The sequence below is a fragment of the Heloderma suspectum genome, chromosome 3 (genome assembly GCF_057233095.1).
Source record: "Heloderma suspectum isolate Gila_16-S chromosome 3, 16-S_ref, whole genome shotgun sequence".
Taxonomy (NCBI): Eukaryota; Metazoa; Chordata; class Lepidosauria; order Squamata; family Helodermatidae; genus Heloderma; species Heloderma suspectum.
This window is the reverse complement of record NC_139460.1, coordinates 64,584,674-64,605,536: the sequence shown is the minus strand read 5'-3', so window position 1 is coordinate 64,605,536 and position 20,863 is coordinate 64,584,674. Positions and strand designations below refer to the sequence as shown.

The 20,863-nt window shown below is 44.6% G+C and overlaps 1 protein-coding gene across 5 annotated transcripts in view; it reads right to left on the bottom strand.

Annotated features, from left to right (window-relative positions):
- The window catches only part of LOC146349768 (T-lymphocyte activation antigen CD86-like), a 43,538-nt gene extending 24,341 nt beyond the window's left edge, over positions 1 to 19,197 (bottom strand). The window contains exons 1-3 of one of the 5 annotated variants that reach the window (XM_084843470.1): positions 19,004 to 19,154; positions 16,668 to 16,778; positions 489 to 630 (exon numbers count right to left, since the gene is read on the bottom strand). In XM_084843470.1, the coding sequence (XP_084699596.1) occupies positions 489 to 549 (61 nt within the window). In that variant the 5' untranslated portion in view covers positions 550 to 630; positions 16,668 to 16,778; positions 19,004 to 19,154. The other 4 variants (XM_084843467.1, XM_084843468.1, XM_084843469.1 and 1 more) reach the window with 4 other exon arrangements.
- Between the last annotated feature and the right edge of the window lie 1,666 nt (positions 19,198 to 20,863).

The window sequence follows — 20,863 nt, the reverse complement described above, 5'->3', positions numbered from 1 at the left end:
AGAATTTCTCTTCCCTCTGAGAAATTTGGTGGAATTTGCCCCCCCCCCCCGCCCATAAATAGGGTGGAGAATTTCAAGAGACCATTTGCCCACAGCTCTAAGTGGCACGTCAGATGCTTTCGGGAAGCGACAAATTGGGCATGAAGGCAAACATTTCACCCTCATTGGTTGTCAATTATTTTCATTTAGTTTTAAAATGTGTATGTTGCTTTTTGTCCAAAAAGTCCACATAGTGGTATGCAATCATTTAAAAAGAAATGCAATTCAAAACAACAATACCACAATAAACAAATCAGCAGCATAAAAAACCAGAATGGGACATACTAGCTACTCAGGGGAAGTACCATCCTACACTGAAAGCCCACTGAATTCAGATGTTTTCCACCATCTTCCTGAAGGTTAAGAAGGAAGGAGATGAACGGGCCTCCTGAGGGAAGGAGTTCGAGTCTGGGCACTAGAATTGAGAAGACCCCATCCCAGGTACTCACCAGATGGTGCAGGTGCGGACCAGAGCCGCCCCCAAAGATTTAAATGGATGGGCAGAATCATTGTGTGCTGGATCAAGAAGAATGTTCCTTTCGTCTGTCCTGAGTCTGCTGCCAATGAATTTCAGGGGATGACTCCCAATGTCTAGTGTTATGAGAGAGGTAGCAAATTTCTGTCTACTTTCTCTAGTACTCCATCCATATCAGGCTTCAACAATTCTCCTCACAAACCTTCTAGTGAGTGTGACGAGCCTCGCTCCCAGCTTTGAAGGTGCAGGGGTGGGTGGGGATCATCCTGGCAGCTTCGTGGGAATCCCCACCCAGGGCTGGCATCAGCCTCCCAGGGCCGATGGCTCCTCACGTACACACCATCCAAGCCAACCCTCTCCCACCTCTGCCAGCCAGCCCTTTCTGTCTGTCTGTCTGTCTGTCTGTCTTTCTCAATCCAGTGACAGCTGTTGTAGCGGCTTCTCCTCCTCCTCTTGCAGTCCCCATCCTTCTCCTAGCCTGGATGGCCCTGCTGGCAAAAGGAAGTGAAGCAACAGCTGGCAGAAAAGCGTGCAGGGCCTGCACCACTCTTTTAAAACTTTTAAAAAACCTTATTCTTTTGAGTAGCAGTGATATGAACGAATCAGATGTTGCCTTCGGGTGGGGGAAGGCCAATGAGGGCACAGGAGCAGTGAAAAGATTGCCACTCCTTTGCCACTCCTGTGCCCTCATTGGCCATTTCCCCCCAAATCCCCAAGGCAGTGTCTGACTTGCCCAGGAACTTGCCCCAGTACAAGGCAAAGGGTGGGGCCTGAGTTCCAAAACACAAAACCACTTTTTTGAACTCAAATAAAGGTGGCTTTGGATGCTGCTTCACTTTGCAGCAAGCCAGTTTCCCAATTAAAAACTTTAGAAATAAAATACAAATCAGGAGGAGCAGGGAGCCTGAGGTGTCCGTGGGCATATTGGCGCTTATGGACAGCTCTTGCCACAACACCACACCGTTCAACATGCCACCTCTCTTGTTTCTGCGTTGTAGAGAACAGGGCCATTGGAAGGGTGAAATGTTTCCTAGCATCCTAGCACCTTATACTGCTACCAAACAAAAGGAAATGAAAGTGTGTGGCTGTTATACTTCATCTCTTGCACTACTCCCAGGGGAGGCCATAATATGTCATTACTCATCATGGTTGATGTTTAATTTTCAGTCAGGGAATCCCCTGAGAGAGCAGTGAACTGGTGATATTTAAAAGCATAAGAGAAGAAAGCAGAAGCCCAGCCTACAGCAGAAAGTAGGTTGGTTTTAAATGAACATTCAGTTCCAGATTTGACATTTCTAGTGAAGCCAGGGATTTAAGGTCCCATTTAATAAAACTGCTGGGCTCTTTTTGATACATTTCATCTCCTTCTAAACGTTTGTCTTGCAAGCTTCTTCATGGAGCCATTTTAAAAAGATGATACAGCACGGCTAGGCAACTTTTTTGGACCATGGGCACATTTGGTAATTTGATAAACTATCTTGGGCACCACCACAAAATGGCTGCCATGGGAGGCATGGCAAAGGACAAGTAACTTGCCCAAAAGACTAAGTGCAAGATAGAATTGGGGTCTGAGCCTCAACACACTAAACAACTCCTTTGAACCCACAGTTTTCAGCACCATCAGAATCTATTGCACAGCAATCCCAGCTGCTGGTAAGAAAATGTGTTGATTTTCTTTTTTAAAGGGGTAGGACAACTTGGTGGGTGCCACGAAAGGTGTCCAGGGGTGCACCACGTTGCCTGCCCCTGGATTAGAGTAAGCATATGCCTAATGATAGTAATGTATGGCTGTGAGAGCTGGACTATAAGGAAGGCTGAGCGCCGAAGAATTGATGCTTTCAAACTGTGGTGCTGGAGAAGACTCTTACGAGTCCCCTGGACTGCAAGGAGGTCAAATCAGTCAATCCTAAAGGAAATCAACCCTGAGTACTCATTGGAAGGACAGATACTGAAGCTGAAGCTCAACTATTTTGGCCACCTAATGCGAAGAGAAAACTCTCTGGAAAAGACCCTGATGCTGGGAAAGACTGAAGGCAAAAGGAGAAGGGGACGGCAGAGGATGAGATGGCTAGATAGCATCACCGATGCAATGAATATGAACTTGAGCATGCTCCGGGAGAGAGGGCAGGTCAGGAAGGCCTGGCGTGCTATGGTCCATGGGGTCACGAAGAGTCGGACACGACTGAACGACTGAACAACAACAACAAATGCCTAATGAATGTACAGCATACCACAAGCATGTTACACCTTTGCTCAAAGAACTGCACTCACTGCCAATATGTTACCAGGTCAAGTTCAAGGTGATGTTATTGACATATACAGCTATAAGCAACCTGGGACCAGTTTGCGTGAGCGAGTTCCTTCTCCTATATCAACCTGCCCAATTGCTGAGATCTACAGATCAAGGTTTCCTGGTTGTTCTTTACCTGCATGGCATTCTGGCAGCCATGGAAAGGGCTTTTTCCATTCTGGCACGTGGCTTTCTCCACCCCCACTGTAGTATAACCAACCCTGATGGTGTTTCGGTGCTGTTAAAAATGTATTTGTTTAGCCAAGCATTTGCTGATTGTAATGTCAAGCTCACGGGGATTCCTTGATTTAACTGTGGATTTTAATTTCAATTTTACTTGTGGTTTTAACAAATTCCAGCAGCCTGGAATTTGTTAATGAAGGGTGGTATATAAATATTTTGCATAAATGAATGAGTAAGGTTAAAAGGCCTATAGGTCTCCTCATATCACTTGAAAAAAATAGGATTTCTGGAGTCATTTGCAACGTACTTCTTTTAGGCAAAAAACCCCAGATCTTTGGGGGCCAGGCCATAAAGAGATTTTTTAAAACTATGTTCACATTTGAATTACAATCTAGAACAGTTTTCAGCTGGATTAACAAACCCTATCCTGAGACTAGAGTTTGGGGGGAGTGCTCAAATTCAGAATTCTGTGAGCACTTCCAGGACCCATCTCATCCAGGGATCTTTCAGGAAAATCATGAGAACTGAACGCTATTCGTTTATCAGTAGGCACTACACATTGGCAGCTGGCCAAACTTCTTCCATTCTGACTGGAGTGTCATTGTTCAGGCCAGCTGCCAGTATCTGGAAACAAAGAGCAACAGGTGACTTACTATAGGAGGCCTGAGCATTCCAAAGTTCCTACCTAGAGGCAGAGTTTACCCCCGCTCTGTGAACACGTTCAAATATCACAGAATGGCTCCAGATATTATCTTTTGTGTTATGTTTAAGAAGGCTTCCTTCAGAGACTGGAATTCTTGCCCAAATGAGAAGAACAAAAAGGAACACAACCTTGCACAAAGGAAATGCAAGAAGCCAATAAGGGATGTAAAACGGGATTTAAAGAGGGATTTTGAGGAGCATATTGCTAATGACCTTAAGGGCACAATCCTATCGAGATAAATATTCGCCTGCAACCTCCTCTGAAGTCAGAGGCAACCACCTATCCGATGCAGCACAGCTGAAGCACGGAGGAGAGGATTCCTTCTGTGCTCTGGCTACCCTCAATTTTCCTTAGGTGCTGGATTTTGGGCATCTAAGCATAGCTTCAGGGAGGGGGCGGGAACAGGGCTGGAGGCCACGTAGGAAGCTGTCTATAGCAGCTTCTGTGGTCTCCTCCCCCACCCCCTGGGAACACCCTGTTTTCACCATTTCCGTGCTCTGTTACGAGCACAGACAAACACAGAGGGGCAGCTGCTGCTGTTCTGTCCACACCAGCTACAAGGGGGAGTGGGAGGGGAGTGAGGTTTCCCTGCTCCAAAAAATCCTATCTCCCCTAGACAGTATCTAGGGGACAAAGAATTGCTCTCTAAGTCCAACAATAAAGCCAATCTTTAAATACATCAGAAACAGGGAAATGGCTTGGGAGGCGGTTGGACTGTTGGACGACAACAGAGTTAAAGGAGTACTAAAAGGGGATAAGGAGACTACAGCGTTGCTTAATTAATTCTTCGCATCTGTTTTCACTGCAGAAGATGTGGGGCAGCTACCCATGCCTGAACTGATGTTTTCAGGAAGGAAGTCTGAGGAAATGAGGCAAATGGTGACAAAAGATAACATTCTAGACCTTATTGACAAATGGAAAACAAACAAAATTTCAGCCTTACTTCTTCAGATGCCCTCCCTGATACAAGCAGTTCATGCATGGATGCTGTATTTGTCCAACATCTTTGCCAATGAAGACTGATGCAAATAATTCATTCAGCTTCTCCGAAATCTTTCTACTAACCTCCTTCAGCAAGCTTTTTACATCATTGTCATCTCACAGTCTTACTGCTACTGCCTCCCTGGCTGGTTTCCTGCTTCTGATCTATTTAAACAATTTTCCATTGCTCATCTTATTTTTTTTAGCCATCTGCTCCTCACATTTGTTTTTGCACTTGCCATATTGTCAGCTTACTTTTGCTTTGTCAGAGTTTCTGTTCCTTTTTATCTTTCTCATTTGGCTGAGCCTTCTACTTTTTATAAGGCACTTTCTTATCATCCCTGCTAGCATCCTCTTGGACTTCTATTTTCCTTTCCTAATCTGGGGCAGAAATTCTATCTGAGCTTTTTTTTAATAATGAAATTTTACTTTATTCTGAAATAAATTTAAGAAAATAAAGGCAACAAAAAGAATAATCTACATAATAGTAAATCAAAATCACTAAAGAAATAAAAGAATTCACTAATTATAAATCTTAGTCTATAACTGTATAAAATAATCTCCACACATCCTGAACAGATTTGGCATTTCTGATTACTCCTTTTAATTAATTCCCCACTTTTTATTTTAGAAATGTTCTCTTTTGATATTAAAAAACATGACTGTGCTGGATTTTCTATGCAAGATCCCACTTACACAGATGTTGGAGGTTGATAGCAATGTGGTATTTTTTTTCCTGAGTGGTTCAATATTGCAATATTAGGATAACTGAGGTAATTTGTACAAACCACTTTGTAAAAAATGTGCTATAGAAATATTCAATATTAGTTAGTTTTTTAAGAGCCCTTGGTGACTTTAGACCAAGATGAGTGGACTGGGGAATTTCTTGAGAAATCTGGGGGAACCCCATGGGGAGAGAGAACCTGGCGTGGGAGAATCCCTATGTTGGAAGGGAAACAACAGAATCTTATTCTTCCCCTGAGAGATTCACCTGAATTCCATGGACTGGCCCTGACATTAGGCAGAATGAGGTGGCTGCCTTGGGTGCTAGATGCAGAGAGGTGGTAGTGGTTGCCACCATACGTCCCACCCCTAGCCGTTCCTCCTGAAGCCCTACACCAGCCATTCCCATCCTCTGGAGCCAGTGTCACAGCGGTGGCAATGCCAGCTTGCCACTGGCCTGGGCTGGCTGGACGTCTTACCTAGTCACCTTCTTCTAATGCATCACAGACAGTGCCACTGAGAAAGGCACTTGACCAAGCAAGTGGGCAGAGGCATGCTCTTTACTCCAGAAGGCATTTTGGGTAGGCACACAGTGTCCTCATGTGATGCATGGCCTGCGGGCTGCTGGCCTGCAAGCAGGTGACAGGTGAAGCAGTGAGCAAGCAGTAGTGAGGTGTTTGAGGACAGAGCAGTGTGTACTATGTGGCCTGGCCTGTGCTCCTTAAGCTAGCCTGCTCCCCTCAGGTATGGTGGAGGACGCTGTCCCATCAACCAGTGTTGAAGTAAGATTCAACTGCCTGTCTGGTCAGCTTCTGTAGGTGGAATGGGGAACAGGTGCCATCTTGTCCTTTGCCTGAGGCAGCAAAATGTCTTGAGATCACCCGGTCTATTCCTGCCATTCCCTTAACAAATCCAGCTTTGGGGTGGGAACAACTACTATCCAATAGCTTAGGAGAGGTGTGGGATCCCCACAACTGTAACATTACTTGTAAAAGCCTTTTAAAAAATTAGTTGCTTTCCTGCACTGGGGAAATATACTCTGCTTTATTTGTTTTATTTTGTAATAGATCTATATCTATATAGATATATTTTCCTTCTCCACTGAAAAACACTCAAGATGGCTCACAACTGCAAATAAGAACACCCAGTTTAAAACAGAAATAAGACAATTTGAAAACAGTCACAAGAGAAAAGGGGGGAAATTCTGGAGCTAATAGGGAACAGCAATTAAAATCAAACTAAATCCTCTCTTACAGAACTCAGTTATTGCTGCTCTCTTAAAGGGAAACAATGATGTAGGCCAGTGGCTTCCTTGGGAAGGCCATTCCATAAGAACATAAGAAATGCCATGCTGGATCAAACCAAAAGCCTATCTAATCTGGAACCTTCTTCCCCACAGTGGCTAACCAGGTGCTGAGGGGAAGCCCACAAGCAGGACATGAAGACAATAGCTCCCTCCCACTGTTACCCAGAAACTGGTATTTGCTGATTCTACAGGTAGCATATAGCCATCATGACGGGTATACAGTGATAACCTTATCCTCCATGAATTTTTACTAATCCCCTTTTAAAGCTATCCAAGTTAGTGGCCATCATCACTCACGTCTTCTGGTAGCAACTTCCATAGTTTCACTATGTGCTGTGTGAAGTACTTTCCTTTATCTGTCCTGAATTCCCACCATTTAGCTTCACTGGATGACAGGCTGCCCAGCGAAAAAAAAAGAGAACGCAAATGGCGGCCGCTGTAGCTACCGCCATTTGCGTCCGCTGTTGTTGTTTTTTCCCGTGATAGGCTACGTAAGTATTTACGTAGCCTATCACGGCTATAATGAGGAAGCGAATAGCGGCTGCAGACGCGGCCGCCATTTGCAAGTCAGCGCGGATGGCAGCAGGTAAGTGCTCCGTTTCACGCGCCTTTCATGGGGTGGGGGGCGGGGGGCTTCGTTCCGCCACAGATTTCGGGGGGCCGAATGCACTGGCATTTGGCCTCACCGAGATCCGTGGTGGAATTCTCTGACATCCCTAGCTAGGGATGTACGAAAGTTCCGCCACGGATCTCGGGGAGGCCGAATGCCAGCGCATTCGGCCCCCTGAAATCGGTGGTGGAACAGCCCGCCACCCCCCTGCCACCCCCCCGGGACAGGACTTACCTGGGGCAGCGGTGGCGGCTCCGGTGGCGGTTCGGCGGCAACGGCTGTGGCAGCCAGTCTTCCAACCGGCTGCCACCGCCGCCATTTCCAGATTTAAAAAAAAAAAAAAAACGTGATAGGCTACGTAAAGATTTATGTGGCCTATCACGGCTAGATTTTAAAAAAACAAAAAACACGCGTACGCAAATGGTGGCTGCTATGGCCGCTGCCATTTGCGTCCCTTATTTTGGCACATCTTAGTCTACATAAACATTTACGTAGACTAAGACGGCGAAAATAAGGGGAACGCAAATAGCGTACGCGCGTTGTTGTTTTTTTAATCAGCCGTGATAGGCTATGTAAAGATTTACGTAGCCTCTCACGGCTGACTGCAGGGACACAAACAGCGGCGGCTACGGCCGCCGCCATTTGTGTCCCTGCTAGCCAGTGGCCAGATGTCCAGCTGCTGGCGGAGCCGGCCGGCGGCTCCGCCGAATCGCTGTGGAGCACAGCCAGCCGGCCGGCCAGGATTCCGGGGGGGGGACGAACGGAGCGCCTCCCCCCCGGCGAGGATTCCGGGGGAAGGGATGGAACACCTCCCCCCGCACCATCAGCATAATCCCCGAAAGGTAAGTACCTTTCGTACATCCCTAACAGGGACGCAAATGGCGGCCACCATAGCCACCGCCATTTGCGTCCCTGTATTTTGCCGTGATTTTGCCATGATAGGCTACGTAAATATTTATGTAGCCTATAACGGCAAAAAACAACAACAACAGCGGACACAAATGGCGACGGCGATGGCGGCCGCCATTTGCGTTCCCTTTTTTTTCCGCCATAATAGCCTACGTAAATATTTACGTAGGCTAAAACGGCGAAAAAAAAGGGAACGCAAATTGCAGCTGCTGTAGCCGCCGCCATTTGCGTCCGCTGTTTTTTTTTTGCCATGATAGGCTACGTAAATATTTACGTAGCCTATCACGGCAAAATACAGGGACGCAAATGGCGGCGGCTATGGTGGCCGCCATTTGCGTCCCTGCAGGCTGCCCAGCAGCCAGATGTCCGGCTGCGGGCAGCCCTGGCCGGCGGCTCTGCGGAATCTCCGCGGAGCGGAGCCAGCCAGAGAGAATTTCGGGGGGAGGGACAGAGCGCCTCCCCCCCCCCCACGAATGTCACCCTTCGAAAAGGTAAGTGACTTTCGTACATCCCTAGCATGAGTCTGAGTTATAGTATTACCAGAGAGAGAGCGTATCTCTGTCCACCTGGGGTCTCCAGTGTGGTGCTAGTCACAAAAAAAGGGAAATATGTGACTAGATCTCCTGACATTTTTGTTATTATTTCAAGTATTGGCCAAGGGCCATGCTGGCTGGAAAATATGTGAATTTCTTGGAGGAAGGGGACGACATAAATATGCAAAACAAATATATAACGTAATAAAAAAGATCAGGAGATCCAGTCACACATTCCTCATGTCACTTCTAATTTTGACCCAGATGCAAATGAATTGAAACTGAACTATGTTCACCATTGCAACACAGGTTTTATCCAAGACACTTTAGTCGATCACACTTTTACAAAATGAGATCTTTTCCCAGATCAAATAAGTGATTATGAGAGGGATTTAAGTCAGAGAAGATTAACTCTCCTGCCCACAGAGCCAATCCAATCTCCCTCAACAGCTGCTTTTAATCAAAGAGCCTGTGTGGTCTAGTGGTTGGAGTGTTGGATGTGGCTTGGGCAGAGTTGTGTTCGAATCCCCATGTAAGCCATGAAGCTCACTAGATGACCTTGGCCCAGTCATATATTCTCTCTCTCTCTCTCTCTCTCAGCTTAGCTCCACAACACAGTGGTGTGATGAGGATAAAATAGGGTAATTGCATTCATGTATGGCACCTCGGCTTCTTAAAGGAAGGGTATGATATCAGGATGAGAAAAAAATACATGAAATAATAAAAAAGACGTCAAGAAATCCAGTTGCGTATCTTCCATGTGATTCTTGTCTCACTCCAAGATGCAAATGAATTGAGGCTGAATTATGTCCAACATTATGACATACATTTTATCGAGGACTTTAGTCAATCACATTTTTACAAAATGTGATTTCAAGTTTTATTTTTAAAAATTGAGTAAACATTTAGAAAAAAAAGAAAGATTTCATAATGTTTTCAAATAGATCCACTATTAAAATCCATCATATTTTACCTGTTATTAAGCTTTGGGATCTGATGAAACCAAACAAAATTACATGGTATATACTTTGAAGCAAGGTAAAAGAAGTATAAATAGATTTGAGATAGAATGAGAGTGCTTCAGATGCTTTTGGAATTCAAAACTGAGTGCTATAGCTGGTAACCCGTTTCTCCTTTTATAAGTGGTACCAGTGTGCTTTTTGTACAGCTTGATTAATGTTTGTTTATTTATTTTTACTGATATTGTTCATATGAATTTAGGAAACTTGATTATGTATATTTATTGATAATTTCATTAATATTTGATACCTAATATTGATCAATCTTTATTTATTTGGTTAACTCTTTTACTCTTTACACTGTTCTCTTGAGGATTTTCCCAGGCCTGTTGTCAGGGTGTATTTTGTTCTCACATTTTGGTGTGGCTGAAGACATGGTTTCAGGAAATGGGGAAATAGTTCTTTGAATTCAAAGACAAACAAGTGAACAAAATGCTATGTCCTCTAGGTTGGATGCAAACTTAGTCAGACTTAGGGTAGAGCCACTGAAATCAATGGGACTTAAGCTGGTTATTAGGGCCATGGGTTTTGGGTGGTTTGTTAACCACCCCAATAAGCCACCCTCACTGGGTTTGGACAACATGAGAAGCTGCGCCTGGTGAGGGTAATTAGGGGAACAAGCCGGCACATGACCAGCATGCCTGGGGGTGGTTAACAAGTCACCGTGGCTTATGAACCACACTGTCATGCAAACCCAGCCAATATGAATGACCAGCTTACCGTTATACGCATACCATGTTAAGTTATGACTTGACAAGTTAGGTAATTTTAGACTGTATTTACTTGTCATATGGGGCCCTCTCTCTTTAGATGATAGTGACCGGGTTCAGACAACATGCCACAGCTCGCTATAACCCATGACAAGCCATGGCACCTGTGGGCCCCATACTGCCTATGCAACCCCTACCCAGGGGTTGTTGTGTAGCGCGAACCTGGTGAATGTGGGTTATGCGAGGGCTGTTTAACCCTCGCATAACCCATGCTCACCAAGTTTGCACAACACAACAACCCCTGAATGGGGGCTGCATATTTAAAATGACGATAGCATGTGCCCTCCACACAATGCAGCCTCACCATGGGCCTGTCTAGCTGTTGCTTGCAGGTGGGGACAGAGGCTGAGAGATTTGTGGATCTGGTGGATTCATGTCCTCTCCTCCCACCCACAAGTCTGTTCCCCAAATACCTATTTCCTCCCCTTCTAAGGGTTGTGACACCAACCTCAGGAGAGGGAGTTGCAGCTGAGCTGTCCACCGTGGCTGGGGTGGGGGAAGAACCCCCACGTGAATCCCCCCCCCCCCATAGCTCTATCTATGGTTTTGGGGAAGGAATACCCAGAATCCTATTGCTCAGACACTGTATGGGGAGCCATAGGATTGCTCTCCTAGGGACCTTGTTATTATTAAAAATAATTTCTATTGCACTGTTGGTACATAGAAATCATTAATCTTTATATGAAGCCAGTGAAGGAGGGTATGAATGTCCCCACCAAGGAAGGAATGATGGAACTGTGTACCACATTGAAACAGTAAGGAAGGTAAATGATAGTACTTTGGTTAAGGTCATTCAGTGAGCTGGGATTTGAAAACAGCTCTCCAAGGAGCACATTGGCTTCCTGCTTCCAGACCCCTGAGCTAACCAGGGAGCCAACTAAATGTCTTCAAATAACCCTTTCCTTTGCCTCTTCTTTTGGTTTGCCCATCCTAGCAATCCACTCATTCAAGGCATTTGAGAAACTTGCAGCTCAGTATTAGCCACCTTTACTCAAAAGTAAGTCCCACTGCATTCAGTGGAGGTTATTACTTGGTAAGTTGTGGACATCACTGGAGCCTTAGCTTTTAAAAACAAGAGAAAAGAAAAGTCCATTAGCAGCAGTCAGGGGGAAAAAAGGCATCACACCAACGTACAGTTGAGAAACAAACATAGAAGAGGCAGCGTGAGGAACAGGAGTCATTTTGGGAGTACAGATGAGACCTGGTGCCCCTGAGCAGGGCAAGGACAGCCAGATCTCAGGCAGTATCCAACAGGAGTGCCACTGACCTGCCCCCTTCCAGAAACAAGTGTTTCCGTTAGTTTCAGGGCTTGTCCCCAGAAGCACTAAATCACCGTTGTGGAAGCAGTGGGGGACGCTTGCACAACAGAGTTGGCGGGGCTGATTGCGTGCAGAATGAAAACAGCTGTGTGCCCCACATGTGGATGGGCAGTATTGGATACTGTCTCTCATCACCTACAGCTTAATAACAATCCCTAAAGGAATAACAACCATAGCACCTTCAGATCCCTGTTGTGCTATATTTGCCATGACAATATAATACTTAGAACTTAGCAATTATATAGCACTTTGAACATTTGAAAGTGCTTTACATATATCATGGGATAATCCTTACAACTCTGCAAGGTAGGTTAATATTATTAACCATAAGGACATTAGAATGAGTCTTGCTGGGTCAGAAGAAACGTCTATCTAATCCAGGGGTGGGCAACTTGTGTCCCCCCAGATGTTTTAGCTTACAATGTGCATCAGCCCCATCAAGCATAGCCAATGGTGAGGCAAGATGGAAGTTGTAGGCCAAAACATCTGGAGGGACACATGTTGCCCATCTAATCCAACGTCCTGTTTCTTACAATAGTCCAACCAGATATTTCTAGGAAGCTCACAAGCAGGGCTTGCACAGAATAGTCCTCATGTGTGTTGCTCCCCAGAAACTGGAACTGGGTGGTATTCTGCCTCTAAACATGGATGTTCCACAGAACCATCATGACTAATAGCTCCATGGATTTATCTAATCCCCTTTTAAAGCCACCTAAACTATCTATCTATCATCTATCTATCTATCTATCTATCTATCTATCTATCTATCAAATTTAGCAATTGCCCATCTGGCTGATCACCCAGCCAACAATAGAAACAGTTTAAAACAATAAAATTCTACATTAAAAACATCACATTTCTAAAATTACCCTAACCCACCCCAAATGCCTGCCTGAACAACCATGTTTTTAATGTGTGGTGGAAGCTCATTAAAGAGGGGGCATGGCAGAGTTCCTTAGGGAGGGAGTTCCACAGAGCGGGGGCCACCACAGAGAAGGCCCTCTCCCTCATCCTCGCCAGTCTAGCTGTCCTGGCTGATGGGACAGAGAGAAGGCCATCCAAGGTTGATTTTGTTAAGCGGCCTGTCTGGTGTTGCTGGAGGCCCTGTTTAAGGTAGACTGGGCTGGGACCATATAGGGTTTGAAAGGTCAAACCCAACACCTTGAATTTGGCCCGGAAAACAACTGGTAACCAGTGCAACTCCTTCAGCACTGGAGTGATGTGATCTCGCCGGCGGTTGCCTTTAATCAGGCGAGCTGCTGCATTCTGCACCAGCTGCAGCTTCCAAACCATCTTCAAGGGTAACCCCACGTAGAGCACATTACAGTAGTCTAAACGAGAGGAGACCAGGGCATGTACTACCGATGGGGGCAGATGGTCGGGAAGGTAGGGGTGCAGCCGCTGTATCAGATGGAGTTGGTACAGCGCTGTCCGGCTCACAGCTGACACCTGAGCCTCCATGGACAGCTGGGAGTCTAAAATGACCCCAGGCTGCAGACCTGGTCTTTCAAGGGTAGCCGTACCCCATTCAACACCAGGTCAACATCCCCTAACCTCCTCTTGTCTCCCACCAAAAGTACCTCGGTCTTGTCAGGGTTCAGCTTCAGCTTATTCCTCCCCATCCAGACACTCACCGTCTCCAGACATTTGGACAGGGATTCTATGGCCAACCTTGGTGAAGATTTGAACGAGAGTTAGAGCTGCGTGTCATCCGCATATTGATGACACCGCACCCCAAACCTCCTGATGATAGCCCCCAGCGGCTTCACATAGATGTTAAATAGCATCGAGGAGAGGATGGAACTCTGTGGCACCCCACAAGTGAGCAGCCACGGGTCTGAAACCTCCTCTCCCAGTGCTACCCCCTGGTACCTGCCGGAGAGGAAAGACCGGAACCACCACAATACGGTGTCTCCAATGCCCAACCCCTCCAGGCGGTCCAGGAGGATACCATGGTCAATGGTATCGAAAGCTGCTGAGAGGTCAAGGAGAACAAGGAACATTCTCCCCTATCCAGAGCCCTTCTCATATCATCCACCAAGGCGACCAAGGCCTTTTCTGTCCCATGCCCAGGCCTGAAGCCCAACTTAAATGGATCTAGATAATCGGCTTCTTCCAAGTGTGCCTTCAACTTTATCGCCACCACCTGCTCAATCACCTTGCCCAAAAATGGCAGATTCAAGACTGGGCGAAAGTTGTTCAGAAGGATCCAAGGAGGGCTTCTTTAAGAGTGGTCTTATCACTGCCTCCTTGAGGGCTGATAGCATCACTACCTCCTCAAGGGAGGCGTTCACCACCACCTTGATCCCCTCACCCAATATCTCTCTGCAGCCCATAATGAGCCAAGATGGGCAAGGATCAAGTAAGCAGGTGGTCAGCCTTACAGATGAAAGCACCTTGTCCACTTCATCAGAAGGAAGACGCTGGAACCTATCTCACAAAACTGGTTTGCCACAGACCGCCTCTTGCTCACTAACTGTATCCACAGCGCATGGAATAACACCCCTAATCCGATCAATTTCATCCGCAAAGTGCCTTGCCAAGGCCTCACAGGAGGCCTTAGAATGCTCCAGCGGTTCCGGAGCCACTGGACCGACCAGGCTCCAGACTACTTGGAACAGCCTCCTGGGACAGCCTCCTAAACTAGCATTCATCACAACATCCTGTCGCAGCAAATTCCATAAATTATGCATCGTATGAGTATTCATGATATAGAAATGTATTAATATTTCTACTTCAATAATAAAAAGCTATATTTGTCATGTGAAGATGCACATTCTTTGTCTCTCTTGAACCTATGGTCTATCAATGACCCTTATTTCTAGTGTCACAAGAAAGGGAGAAAAACTCTCTTTCCACTTACTCCACACCCTGCACAATTTCATACACCTTTATCAAGTCTCCTCTTACTCACTTTTTTTCTAAACTAAAAGTTCCCAAAGTTTTAAACTTTTCCTTGTACAGAAGTAAGCAAACCTCTTGATCATGTGGGCTATCCTTTTCTGAACCTCTTCCAGCTCTATGACATCCTTTTTGAGATTAGGCAGCGGGAACGGTACACAATATTCCAAATGCAGCTGCACCATTGATTCGTATAAGGCATTATCGCACTGGCAGTGTTATTTTCACTCTCTTTCCTATTCATCCCTAGCAAAGAATTTTCATCTTTGAAAATTCCCAATGTATGTTACTGTACACTTAGGGCTCCTTCACACCAGGCTTTTATCCTGTGATTGAGATTGCTCCTTCACGGAAGTCTGCTGGCTCCTTACATGATGGCCATGACCCTGTTGTGACCCTCCCACATTTCTAAATAGATCGCAGATAATGAGCTATCAAATTACCAGTTGTGTTCCGCTTCAATTTCCTCCGTGAAAAGACTTAAAGCACCAAGAAGAGGAGCGAGATCAATGAAAGAGAATGGAAGACTCAGATACAGGGAGAAGTGGGGGAGGGAGGAAGCGTCTGTAAAGGAAGTCAGTGGTGATCCTGCATTTAAAAGGGAAGCAGAAAGCCCTGTTTTAAATGCAGAATTTTAGGCTGGTGTAGAAATGCCCTTAGATTGAGCCATTTTGTTGTCCATTTGCCAAATTTGGAGATAATGGTGTGTTTTTCTAGCTCTTTTCAATCTGTTTGCAGGCAGCAAATTATTTTGAATAATTTGTTGTCATCTGCAAATGTGGCCACTTCATTGATCAACCTTGGCTCCAGAACATTTATGAACATGCTAAAAAGCATGGTCCCAATACAGAAACTTCTTTCTTCTCTCCATTGTGAAAACTGTCCGTTTACTTCTACTGTTTTCTTTTTTAATCAGTTACTAATACGTAAGAAGACCTACCATGTTATCCCATGACTGCCAAGTCTACTCAGAAGCAGAAGCCTTTACTGAAGGGCTTTGTCAAAAGTGTATTGGAGTCCAAGTATATACTGTCTACCAGATTATGTCATCCACATGTTTGTTGACTCTAAAAAAACTCCAAGATGTTGGTGAGGTGGGACTTCCCTCTGTAGAAGCCACGCTGATTCTTCTACACCAAGACTAGATCTTCTGTATGCTTGATAATGTTATGTGTAATCATGCTTCCCCACCAATTTACCTGAAAAAATGTTAAGCTAACTGGCCTGTAATTTCCTGGATCCCCCCCCACTTTTTTTTTTTTTAATCAGCATTACATTGGCTACTTTCCCAGTCCTCTGGTACAGAGGCTGACAAGCTAGAAGATCAGCCATTTCACATTTGAGTTCTTTAAGAACTCTTGGGCAGATGCTGTCCGGCCCATTCCATCTCCATATTGCAATTAGAATGCTCAGGAAGAATGGCTTGTTTAATGCCACTAGTCACTCATTTATTATATATTTATTACATTTATATCCCGCCTTTTTTCCTCCTTAAAGAACCCAAGGTGGCATACATAGTCCTCCTCCTCCTCCATTTTATCCTCACAACAACAACCCTGTGAGGTGGGTTAGGCTGAGTGTCTGTGACTGGCCCAAAGTCACCCAGTGAGCTTCCATGGCCGAGTGGGGACTAGAACCCAGATCTCCCGACTCCCAGTCCAACACTCTAGCCGATACACCACACTGGCTCTCTTTCATGGCAAAGGTGAGATTCAAACAGGGGCTCCCTGATTGTGCAACTGGGTGCTATTGTGTGTTTATCTGGAAGTACATCCCACTGAGTTCACTGCAGAAGATTGTGGCATTAGCCACTTTTTTTTTTACATCAGCTTTTCTTCAGAATAAGTAAGGGAGGCCAAGAAATGCTTTTATATTATGAAAATGCACACTGAATTATCGGGCTTACCTGAACTACCAGACTGAAGCACAAAGAGGCCAAGCCAGAGAAACCCCTTGAGACTAGGTCTAGAGAACATCAGTTTCACCTTCTGGGCGTGTGTCATTTCTTCAAGTCTACCTTGATGGAAATAGTGAAACAGGAAGAAGTTACAAAGCGAAGTAAGATTTCTGTACACATTTAGCTGAACGTATAGACAATTTTGGCAATCCTGTTCCCCAACTCCCTCACTACCCATATTTATTTGTTTATATGATTCTCAGGGCATGAGTATTTGCATCCAGTTGCCCATGAACATGAATTACAAACACTAGTGAAACATGCGCTTGAAGGGTCTAGAATCAGGGAAATACGCAACTGTTCTTTACGGGCAATAATTAATGTATCAACATATAATTAACTGAAAGGAAGTATCTAATATGGTTTCCAGAGTACATCTTATTCAGCAGTTTCATCAATTTCTTAAATAAAAAGGTGAAAAACACATCTATCAAATTGACAATCATTTATTTATTTACTGCATTTTTAAATCCCACTTTTCAAACAGTAATTGTCTCCCAAATAGGCGCACATCAGTCAAAGAGAGACACAGGCCCTGCTATCAGGTTTACAAACAAAAAAGACAAGACACACAGGGGAAGGGGTGTGGAGGGAAAAGGAAGAGGAGAGAGATCAGTTTTTCAAGGCTAGAACAAGGTGGTGAGCTATAAGTGGGCATTTAAATGTACTTCGGGGCAAGCTGATCTTGAGTAATGATACAAAACATAGGACTGGTTCATGTATTATGTGATGACAAATATGTATTTGCCACAATAGGTTTGCACAACTGAAAGCTAAAGCCAATCCTGGCACATGTACCTCTATAATGCATGTGTTTATTACAAATATATATTATGTTTTGACATGTAAAAAACATGTTATGTGAAGCAGTCTCAAGGAGCAAAGGCTGAAAAAGTCAAAGTGATCTAAATAAAGAGAACAACCAGAATGATACTTGTAATATGAAACCTGGCAAAGGAAGCAGTAGAAGTGTTGCAGATAGAGATGAAAAAATAAAATAACAGTTTTCCACATAATACAAGATGGGAGATCATTGCCTAAAATTCCAAGAAGAATTTAGGTAGTAATAGCTGATTAAAAAATATGCATGAGACAAGAGTGTGATGCTGTGTGTGACACAAGTTATGTTATAATAGGAGCTTTGGGTTCAAGATTCTAGTAACAGTGCTAAGGAAACAGGTAAGACTGTAGATGGAGAGCTGTTTTCAGTTGCCATACTTCCAAGGGAGATTCTCGACAGACTACGGGTGTTTCCAGAAAAAGCTTCGATCATACCATCACCCTGCCTCATTCATGGAGTTTTATAAGGCGGTCCAGATGTCATCATCTTCCACTCATAACTTCTTGAGTTTTCCCATCACTTTGTTGTCTTTTTTCTTACCACAGAAAATCCATTTAGTAGAAAAAGGCAGAGCAGCTGCATAATGCCTTCTGATTGGTCATGTTAGGAGCCCTCCACCCTAGAAGGAGTTTCATTTATTACCTTTCTATACTGCCCAATAGCCAAAGCTCTCTGGGTGGTCCACAACTTACAAAGAGTGGCTACAGGGATGATAAATAATCTAAAATGAAAGCCAGTTGAAGAAAAGTTGAAAGAACTAAAGGAAGATAACGAAAGGTGACATGCCAATAGTTTCCAAACATGTACAAGGATGTCTTAGAAAGGAAAGGAAGAACCACTGTTTGCTGCATCCACTGAGAATAAAATATTACGGTAGCTTTCATTAAAATATTGGTCAGGGTAACTTTAGAGTTCTATGTTTATAAATGGAACAAGCTAATGGAAGATGCCATAGAACAGCTATTCCCAAGCCAGTGCCCTCCAGATATGTTGGACTACAGCTCCCATCATGCCGAGCCAGGATGGCCAAGAGCTGGTGTAGACTCACCTATCCCAGAGGCTTTCAAGCATTCCTGCCTGATGGCAAGTGGTTGAATCAGAAGATCTACAGATGCCCTTTCCAGTGTAAAGATCTCCAGTATATTAAAATGTCCTTAATAGTGTGGGCAAAGGCAAAAAGGAAAGAAAAAGCAGGCATAAATGCTAGGTTCCTCTTTCAGCATTTACTTGGGCTGTATGGAGTGCCCCCCACTCAGCCCTGCCCTGTTATTTCTTGCCATATCAACCTTCTCTTAAGACAAAAAGACAGGACCAAATCTTCAGAAGGAGATGAATGAAATTCCCATATATGCCAATATCAAAAGACACAAGTGATATAGTCAGTTTGTAGCGATAGCTAGCAAATGAAGAAAGGAAACAAGAAGGTCCTTTACAATCAACTTACGGTAAGCAGAACCCTGAGATTAATGACTTGCATTCCAAATCGATGCCTTTTCCTTCAGCTCACAGTATGCTAATCCTTATCTGGCTACGGCCCACGCACCACAAAGCTCTGAGAAGCTCATTCTTAACCTGTGATTGCACAGAGAGATGATAAGTTACATGACTTGAAGACAAGCCAAACGTCACCACCCCCACAACTTCCCTTTTCCGATGTCTGAAAAATTATAACTTTTATCCCCGTTCCCAGCATGGCACTTTCCATTTCACTTGAGAAGCAGAGAGGCAGGCTAGGTTGATAATTTATGGTGGCATACTGATAAGCAGCAAGATCCTTAAGGAAGTGTCTAACTAAACGAAAATATGGGTTACTAAATGTAGGATTGGCTTACTAAACATAGCCCCATTGGACTTTCATTTCTCTCATATTACAAATCCAACTGACTAATCTTACTGTTTACTATAATTATTTCTTTCAAGGTAAGCTTCCTTGTCATGAATAAGAGTTCTTGCCAATGGTCCCTAAACTACCATTTGCCAAAAGGGATTAGCCCTGGGTTGCCACAAATTATTAATTCAGGCCATTCCATTGTAAAGGGTGGGGGTTTTTTTTGGCAGGATGGGCTTCTTTGGGGCCATTATTGTGTGTGTGTATGTATGTATTTAGGACTACCTATGTAAATTACACTTTACAAAGAATGAAAAGTCCCTACTCCAAGACGGCTTACAATCAAAAAATATACTGAAGGGAGACAACACTGCCTTCATGATTCTATCTCTCTTACTCCCCTCCCCCAGTGCAGTTTTATGCATTTAGCCGATTCAATACAGTTCACTTGACCTTTTTTTTACTGGGAACCCCCAAGTGATATGCTAGCTTTTATAGCAGGGTGGTGCCTTTTTGTTTGTTCTCCTCTGTACTGACAAATCTTTTCATCATTTCACTTTCCAATCTGGGAAGAAGGGGCTAGGTAGAGCCCGAGTATAGTTTTTCTAAGCCTGGTTGAGACTGGAAACATGGGACCCACCCCACCCACCCTGATCCTGTATGCATTTTGAAAATGTAGAAGAAAGGTCTTTTCTGTTTTGGAAAATTAGGGAATTAGTTGGCTTTCTTTATTAATTCCCTTTGCTCACCATCTTTAAGCTCCTAACTGCTTGATTTATATTTATAGCCATATGTGGCAGGATGGCATATATTTATATTAATTATATGAAGTGAAAAATGCTCTTTAGATGCTGTTCACTGTTGCTGGAATCTAGTGTCAATTCTTCTATGACCTTGGCCAGTTACAGGGAACATGCAACTCCCTTGTTTCAAGAGCTTCACTGGCTCCCAGTTCATTTCCAGGCACAATTGAAAGTGCTGGTTATGACTTATAAAGCCCTACACAGTTTGAGACAAGGCTATTTGAACAATCACCCTCCCATATGAGCCAGCCCAGTAGTGGCAACCAGTGGCCATTGGGACTGGTGGGGAGAGGCAGGGCAGATGCTCGCTATTCCACTGAGACTGCTGGAGGAGAACAGGAGAAGATCATGCATGGCATTCCGAAGTTCCATGCTGTGCATTGGAACAAATGTACCTGGTTGTGGGGAGATCTCTCTGCCACAAGTGGGTGAGGGGATTACTGCCCCACCAACCCAAATATAGAGCTGTCTTTGATGCCCAGGTTTTAAGATTCTCGGAAGAGGTCATTCTCTCTGTCCCACCGCTGTCAAAAGCACATTAGACAGGAACATGTGAGAGGGCCTTCTCGGTGTCTGTTCTCAGACTTTGGAACCCTCTGCCAATGGAGGCTGGGCTAGTTCCATTCCATTTCTGTTTTCCTTCTGCCAGCCAACACATTTTTATTTAGGTGGG